At 48.6% G+C, this 8,689-nt stretch overlaps 3 protein-coding genes across 3 annotated transcripts; all 3 read left to right on the plus strand.

The window, feature by feature from the left end:
* Positions 1-952: 952 nt before the first annotated feature.
* On the plus strand, positions 953-2,845 carry TEOVI_000400500 (chaperone protein DNAj, putative; the record flags this gene model as incomplete). The annotated part of the gene is made up of 1 exon (XM_067226826.1): positions 953-2,845. The coding sequence occupies one exon, from the start codon at positions 953-955 to the stop codon at positions 2,843-2,845; it is 1,893 nt and encodes a 630-aa protein (XP_067082927.1).
* A 1,190-nt stretch (positions 2,846-4,035) lies between these two features.
* TEOVI_000400600 (EF-hand domain pair/EF-hand domain/EF hand, putative) lies at positions 4,036-4,692 on the plus strand (the record flags this gene model as incomplete). Its single annotated transcript, XM_067226827.1, has 1 exon — positions 4,036-4,692. One exon carries the CDS (start codon positions 4,036-4,038, stop codon positions 4,690-4,692), a length of 657 nt encoding a protein of 218 aa, XP_067082928.1.
* A 573-nt stretch (positions 4,693-5,265) lies between these two features.
* TEOVI_000400700 (Protein of unknown function (DUF3648), putative) lies at positions 5,266-8,628 on the plus strand (the record flags this gene model as incomplete). The annotated part of the gene is made up of 1 exon (XM_067226828.1): positions 5,266-8,628. One exon carries the CDS (start codon positions 5,266-5,268, stop codon positions 8,626-8,628), a length of 3,363 nt encoding a protein of 1,120 aa, XP_067082929.1.
* Positions 8,629-8,689: the final 61 nt, after the last annotated feature.

Genomic DNA, 8,689 nt, shown 5'->3' on the forward strand with positions numbered 1-8,689 from the left:
CTGTTTTTATTTCCTTTTTTTTGTTTTACTTTTTTCCTATCGCTTCTCACGTACCCGTGCTGTGTTGCGTCTTGTTGATGTGTTGTTGTGTTCCTTTGACCGCATGTGAGGCGTGCAGCAACCGTCGCAGATTTATGCAAATATAATTACGTTTATAAATAAATAAGCTATAATATATACTATATATTATAAATATTATGTATATGCTGCCCCTGTTATCATCTTTTGTAAATTGACTCTACGTTGACCTGTGCATATTTTTGGTGGAACCCGTTTGAATCATTTCCCTCCTCCTCCTCCTTTTACTTTTTCTTCAATCCGTTTTTTGTCATTAGTTTTGCTTAATCGTAGGATATGAAGAAGCCACCAAACAGTTGAACAAATAAGCAGTGGGGGGAAAGGCATCGGTTTGTCGTTTGCGTTCCATTAGATTATATTTGTTGTTGTTGTTTTGGGAGGGGTATTCTCGTTTTCACCCATCCTTTACAGTGTTTTACTCTTAAATTCTTTGTTGTATTTACTGCCCGTGAAAATCTCTCTTTCTCTAATTCATTTCTTTCCCCCTTCTCGTTGTATCTCTTCTTGTTCCAATGTATGAACATTACTTATGGTTGTGGTAAAAGAAAACTGAGTTGGGGAGACACGCCACATCTCGTAAGACGGGAGCTAGGGAAGCGGAGTCGAAGACTCAGTAGAGACAAGAAGGCATCGCGAAAGTTGGGGGTCGTGAGCAGAAGAAAACAAAATTTTTAAAAAAAGAGAAAGAGAGGGCTGCAGCCAACACCAGTGATAACGTCGAGTCGGCTTTCAATTGGCATTTGACTTCGTTGCTTCGTTTGTTTTTGTTGTTGTTTTATTCCATCTTCCCGTGCTTATCCCCATCACAGGGATCAGAAGCATCTGTCGAAACTCTAAACTGGGAGGGGAGGGGAAGGCGGTGTCTTTGAGCGTTATGAACAATGACCTTGAGCGATCAAGGCGACTTTATCAGACACTCCACCTTCCAGATTTCAGTAGCATTGAGGAGGTGAGACAGGCTTACAAAACCCTCGTCCTTAAGTATCATCCGGACAAAAATCTACACGACCCGACGGCAGCAGAGAGGTTTAGATGCGTTACCCTAGCGTATGAGATTCTTTCCAACGAAGAGAAAAAGAGGAAATACGACACGGCGTTGCGAGTGCGTCAGCCGCTTGGTGTGGGCTCGGTCAGATGCGGTAGTACCACACCCCGTTCGGTTGCGAAAGGAGGTAAAGTACCCACACATTGTGCAACCACCAGCATCTATGAAGAGCTCAACACATATGCACTACGGAAGGCAGAGCGGCCAGGTCGACGCGCGCCCTCCGTTAGCACACCACGGGGAGTACGACCATCACTCTATACGAAAGAGCAGCGGATGTTTTTCAGGAAGCGCGAGAAAGAACACCAGGCGGAACTCCGCAAGCGATGGGAGCAGGAAAAGCGTGAGCAATGGGAACGGGAGCGGGAGGCCCTTCGCAAGCAACAGATGAGGCGAGAGGAGACGCAGCACATTTTCCAGTTACATAGGGCTGTTAATAGTGCCAGGCGTACGAATTCATCACGGGTGCAGCGCGGTACATCAGCCCATATTTCTGCAGATAATGGTAGACCCACAGTCCGTTCCTCTGCCGCGCAGCATCCCCGGATGAGCACCAGCATCAGCAGTAGCATGTTCACGCCCTCGCCGAGAACCCGCTGCGCCTCCACAGACGGTTTGAGTAAACGAATGGGAACTAGAAACCGATCGGTTGTAAACAACGAGTCCGAGACGGTGCTGCACCGAAGGGTGGGGCGAGAATCAGAGCAGCGAATTCGACCAACAGGACTGCGACCTCGCGGGGCAGCATTGATAGAAAGTGAGAATACGGTTCGTAGGGCTATTGAGGCTGCCGCAGGACTTCGTATGAAACTCCTGTACTTACAGACGAAAGAGTTGTGGCAGCGGGCTGTGTATGTTGAAGAAAACCACCTCGCGCGGGAGGTCCTACACCTGTTGGAAGAAGAAAGGAGGTATCCAATGTTTGCGAACAACCCGGGCTTCTTCATAAGTATGTGTAATAGACAGTACAAAATGCTGTACACAGATGAAGCAATTAGCTTTGCTACAATTGTTCTACAGGAGCGCGAAAGTACAAGGAGGTTGAGCATAAAGCAGGAATATGAGAGTACGCTGCTCAGTTATCGTTGTATGCTAAGCCTTTTCCAAAGGAAACTAGTGATGAACAAGTTATTAAGAAGACAACGGGGACGCATTGAGGAGGAGGAAAGGTTGTTTCGAAACATGTTGTATGTATCTATGCACGAGTGTGGAGCCCGACATCAATTGCAAGAGGCCGAAAAAGACGAGGTGACGCAGCTGATAAGGCGGAGAGCGAACGAGCGACATATTGTATATATGAAGTATGGAGAACAAGCAAGGTTAGCAGAGCGTAAGTCGAATGCGGTTATCACTGCTTCACTGCAGAAGGAAGTTGAGCGCCTCCAGCATGCCCTCAAGTCGTTGGCAGTGCAACTTCCTTATGAAAGAGAATTACGCTTTATTTCTGACATTTCTGCACGTGCAGCAGTCAATGTAAACGAAGCTAAACCTGACATCTCGGTAGTGCCTCCGTGCGGCGTTACCGTGCAGACACGTAGTGAAGCAAGCGGTGCGCAGCGCGACCCACAAAAAACCTTCCATCGCAGAGTGAGTAGCGTTGGTGATGGAAGCAATTTCAATGTCAAGTTGTCAGCAACTGCCAAAAGGGGAAGCTCTCCAGGTTGTGCAGTCAGACGGGAACGTGCTGCTCTCGCACAGCAGCTGAGGAAACCACAGGGTTGAGGAGGTTTTGTCCATGATTGTGCTATCCTTGGTTTTGTTGTATTTCTCACAAGCTTTTTAGATTTGTCCCTCGTTGTTCTCGAGACATACCATATGGATACTGGGTTTTTTTTTTTCGTGTGTCATGATTTTCTTTTTCTCTATTTTGTTGGGGGCACTTTGTACATTTGTGGGACAGCAGCAGTGCGGTTTTGTGAGCAGTGCCGCATGTGACTTGCAACAAGAACCTGGGCATCAAGGTCATCTTTGTACATTGCAGCGGATTATGGCAAGTTCTCGAATGTCATTGCTGTAATTGTGAGTAATTGTTCAACTTGGTGCTTGTTTGTTTGTTTGTTTTCTCTCTCCTCCTCCCCACACACATATTCCTTACTTTTTATACATTAACGATAGTAAACCGCACCAACAGTTGGGGGAGGAGGTAAGAGAGGGTGGTCCTTTCCATATCAGTAGCTCTGGTGATACAAGCAGCAGGTAATGCATCCCTCATAGCAACGGCGCGCCACGTGATGTTCTCATGAGCATGCGCAAATGGGGGGAGGGATGTTTATTGCATGCGCATGTTGTGTATTTTTTGCTTTTGGGGTTCCTAAATTAGATGAAGTGGTACTAATTGGTTTAGTTAATGTCTAAGTGGTGGTTCGGCTGACTAGAGCATCCGCGGGTGTGCATCATATTATCTTTCTCTTGTCCGCGCCGTTGACTCCACCGCTGTCTTTGGCGTGTAGGAACGCACAAACACCTGAGAAACGAGTTATGTGTAGGGTTGAAAAGGCAGATATCTGTAACCTTTAATGTTGGTGTTGCACTTGAGTGTGAGTAGCGTTTACCTTTCCTTCGACAAATTGGTTCCGACTAACCGAAAGGAGGCCGGGAGGTTCACGAAACTGTACAAATGAATTTACTTATATATGTGGGCGGTACTGTGTTGTTAACACCACGAAAAGGCCCCAAAGGGAGGCCCGAGCCACCTTCGCCAAAAAGGCGACTTTGATAACCACAATTCACACGTGCACTACTCGGTTCTTTTATTTCCTTTATTTTTTTTTCTTAGTGAAATTGTTGGTGGCCGTATTGCTCCTGTACGGGTGTTGTTGTTTTTTTTTTTGTGTGTGTGTGTGCTAGAGCGACAGCAGGGAAGACCTCGCAACATCAGGAATTACTGACGAGTTTCTTTGTTAGAGTAAACCATGGGCTATACGTTCTCGCGTGCACAGATGGAGGATTATAAGGAACTTGTGAAGGGTCGTTTCTCTGACGGCGCGATTGAGTTTCTTTTCCTTAAGTTCCATCGTGCAGCACCCAACGGTATCATGACACCGGTGGATTTCAAACACTACATTGAGAGCACGGAAGTGTTTAAAACATACAAGCACACCCATTCGAAGTCGTATCTCAAAAATGTAGATGAAGACAGTGAAGAAGAGGATGGAGGGGGAGGTGGGGAAAGAATAGGGTCATCGAGTTCGGAGATGTACGAGCATCTTTTCAGGGGTTATGACCGTGATTGTGATGGGGTTATATCCTTTAGCGAGTTCCTTCTGTATCACTTGGCAGTTATTTACAGTACGGAGGAACTTTTTGTGGTTGTGTTCAATGCCTACGATGCTGATCAGGATGGGTTTCTTTCCCTAAACGATATTGTCACTACCATCACCGCAGCAACGAAGTATGTTGGTGACTGTGATATAGATGATCCGGAGGTGAAGCGTGTCATAAACGAGGAAGCACAACGGCTTATGATGTTTCTAGATGTCCGGAAGGATGGACGCATTCGGCCAGAGGATATGAGACTAATCACGCAAAAGCATCCGGAGGTGCTGGAGAAGATGAAGAATTTGATGTAGTTTAGCAGTTGTGTTGTGCATCCTGCGCATAGATTGGTGCTGAGGCACCATGCAGGCTTCCCCTTCTCATTGTTCGCAGCGCCCATATGAATATCCCTTCCGCTGGGTCTTAATTTTTTATATATCCTTCAGTTTAAGGGGTGTCAATTCCGTCCACTGTTTGAACAGTGTTTGTCCCTCTTTCAACCACCCTCGGCCGTTGTCGCCGTGTGTCCACTAGCGGATGCGCAAATGCCCTTTGTTATCGTTCATGTACACCGCATATTAGCATGTGTGCGGGTATTCGCTCCAGTTTCCTTTACTTACTTTTCCGCTGCCTTGTTTTTTTTGTAGCACTGGAGAAACAGAGACATTGAAAAGAGAAGAGGAGGGTGCCAGACACCATCCAAAGAAGGACGCGCATAGGGGAAAGAATACTATAAAAAAGAGACTTAGTTTCTTGGGGCAAATAGCTATTTCATCTGCACCCACACTCCTTAAGTGATCACGAGTACGGTTTTGTTGTTTCTTTTACGCTTGTTTTTACAGAATTCGTCTGTATTGTTGTTGTTATTGTTGTACTGTAGTATTGTTATGTCCGTGAAAAGGAACACCCAGACACAAAACCGACGGTCTTTGAAGGGGAAAGGCGCAATCGTCTCTGTCAGCGATAAAAAACCTGGGCAGCAAACAGCTGGGGGATCGGCTGCCACAGATGCAACCCGTTGTGAAGGAGAGACAGTTTCCAACGTTGCAGGTAACAGTGTGAACGAACATGAGCACACTTCCAACCAGCAACAGCCCAGCGAGGTGAGTGCAAACCAAAAGGGTGTTTGTGTCACCGTCCCACCCCTTGGGGTAGGTGTACGACATAGTAAGGAGGATAAAGAAGGGAGGTTACACGTTTCACTACTTCCTGGGTCCCGAAAGGAAGGCCTGGAGGTGACGGAGGACGATACCCCTAAACACAGCTCCACAACCTGTGGAGATACGTTAAGTTCATATGGACAAGCTCAAAACGACAGCCAAGTGGACGATACGGCTACAATACACTCAAACGAGCGTATGGCACTGTCTCAGGAGGGGGAACCCCACATTGAGCAGTACTGTGACCGCTCAGATGATACAAAAGGTGACCCACAGGCCACTCCACGCAACTTTGGCACCACTTTGGCCGCACCGGCCACAGACTGCTCAGCAAGCACATCACCCCATGGCGAAGGAGGAAAACAATCACTCCCAACGGAAGAACATGCATTTGCCTCATCTCCTCCACTCCCTCCAGGGAAGTGCAGAGGCACGTCGGAGGGGGACGGGGAAAGGGCGGACAGGGGTGCAGTTGTTGAGTCAAGGCAACGTGGGGACATACATTTTCAAACGCAAGGAATGTGTGAAGTCCAGCCGTGTCCGGCGAGGGAGCGTTTGAAACCATTGCCCGTAGGAGAAACTTGTGCTACCGCCACAACAAAGAAGGAAAACGACCTCCAGAGTCAGAAGGATCTTCTTTGTCCCGGTGCCGATAGTTTACAAATAGCAACGAAACACTGCGACCCTCCTAGTAGTCATTCTAGTAGCTACACCTTCACTCCTGAGGTGTCGCTGGCGCTCTGCCAGCTGATCGACAGTAATGTTATTGCGCCCCTGTCGAAAAATGTTGAGGAGATGGCTCTGCACCGTCGAATGCAACTGAACCGTCTCGCGGGGTACCTCAATGATGCCATCAATAATGTAGCATGGGGAAAGGGGGTAAATTATGGGGAAAAACGGTACTATGTTTTTGGTAGTCTGGCATCAGGGACTGTGCTGCCCGACGGTGATAACGATATGACGATTGAGGTGGACGGGCTTTTGAATCCAACCAAGATTGAGACGCAAAGCGAAGCCCATGCTGATTCTTCTGATGGCGCAGCTGGAAGTAGTTGCAGCAGTAGCATCAGCGGCACATCGTCTCAAGCGACCACTGTTGCGGGTGGTGAATTGCTCTCGAGCGTGGCGGACTACCTTCGGGAAAACAACAAGTCTGTGTATGTCGACACTGTTGTTGTTGCTGAAGTTCGTGTCTTAAAGCTTGTAATGGACGGAAGCAGCTACGATATAACGGTAGGGCAACTTGGGGGTGTCAGTTGCATACGTTTTTTGCACGAGATGGACATGAAGATCGGATGTAACCACCTTTTGAAGCGAACTCTGCTGCTGATGAAAGCGTGGTGCTGCTACGAGGCGCATGTTCTCAGTGGCCAGGGAGGGTACATATCCTCCTACGCGGCTACTGTGATGATTATTTCTATGATAAACACTGTTGAGTTTCTTGAAGATGTGGAACGGGAAGAGCGAGGCGGTGAAGGCGACGGAAAACATCTGGAGGAGAGGCAGCGTGGAGAATATCAACACATCTCGCCGCTTCAGTTATTTGCGCGCTTCCTCAAATATTTCAGTTATTTTGACTTTGAAAGTTACTGCCTCACGTTGTTTGGTCCTGTTCCGTGCGACAAAATAAATAATGTGCCATTAGACCTCGATCTTGTTGAGTCACAGGTGGAGCACTTCCAACAACCTGGCGGCTCAGCTGTGTTTGGTCTAACAGCCGAAGGTCAGGAGGCGTTGGGGCATTGCCTTCGCCGACGTGCTAAGCAGCTCATAACTCCCAGGGAATTAAAGAGGATGCTATCACAGGAAAGTCACCGTCCTCAACGGGGAAAGGCGGGGCACTTCCCACCCTGCGCCCAGGCTAACAAATCGCACCCCAGCAGCAACACTCCGGAGAGCTTCACGCCTGAAGCGAGAAAGGAACATGCCGTCAGCCGCGGCCACGCGGACGATGGCGGACGAGCATCGGGCCCCGTGACAACCACAGTTAACTTTCCCCTTCGAACTATGAATGTCATGGATCCGCTGCGGTGGGGTTCAAGTGTGTGTCGGGGCGTTTGCCGCAACCACCTTCAGCGTATTTATCGTGCTTTTCGGGAGGGTCTCGTTCTTTTTAAAATGGGATCGGCGAAGCTTGCGCAATCTCTGCCGACTTCTCGGGGCCCGAGCAGCGGGCTTGGTAGCGGTGTCACGGGCAGTGTAACACGCGAACCGCAATTCTCTGGGGCACTGGGCCACTATTTGGTGGATGCCGCAGCGTACAACAGATGTGTAGACATGACGGGGCACAGCATTCTCCATGAACTCTTCGGCCAGACTTTGTACTATGTGCAGCGTTACTGTCCGGAACATTTGCCGGTAAGACCACGTGTGGCTCTAACAAGCTGCAAACAGTGTTCGCAACCAACATTTTTCTGCGTTCCCAATGTACAACAAGTATTGGAACCACAGTTTCTTTTCGACTCCCAGGAAAGGGTACTCGGAAGCAATGACGAATTTGAAGGGAGAAGCAGCCAACTGTCGACTCCATCTGACAATGCTTATATCTCCCATCCTGGTCTTGGAGTTCTGAAGAACCAGCAGCCAAGGCAGCAGCACCCTTCCTATCATTCGGTGAAGACTGTGCCCGGTCCACTCCCTGTGAGTTGCCCTCCTCCCACTACATCCCTGTCACCCGCAGCTCCCGCAAATCCTTTGCAACATACCAATTGCACAGATGGGGGTGCATGGCTGGGAGGAGCGGGGAGTCAAGTCCACGGAAAACCCACAGCGAATTCAATGTCAACACGGAACCAGTTATTACGTGGAACTCCGCTTATGCGGGTTGGTTTTAGGAATGTAGGCACTCTGCGAAACCATTGCACAGCGCCACCCGCAATGCCTTTGGGGGGAACCTTTCCGTACATGCATGATGTTTCTCCCTTCCCGTGTTACCCCACAGGACCTGGGAGAGCTCCAGAAGGAGCACATTACTCGACAAAAAAGCTAAGGGAGGATGAGGGGTTCATGATGAATTTTGTGCCTCCATATCTTTCGCGTGGCCAACGCTTCTACGACCCGATAGCACCCTTGGGTCAAGGAGGTATGTAAACCTTTTTGGGGATGTGCAGTGTCTACATCACTAATGATGTGTGTGTGTGTGTGTGTGTGT

Source organism: Trypanosoma equiperdum, assembly GCF_001457755.1.
Source record: "Trypanosoma equiperdum strain OVI genome assembly, contig: ctg_850, whole genome shotgun sequence".
Classification (NCBI taxonomy): Eukaryota; Euglenozoa; class Kinetoplastea; order Trypanosomatida; family Trypanosomatidae; genus Trypanosoma; species Trypanosoma equiperdum.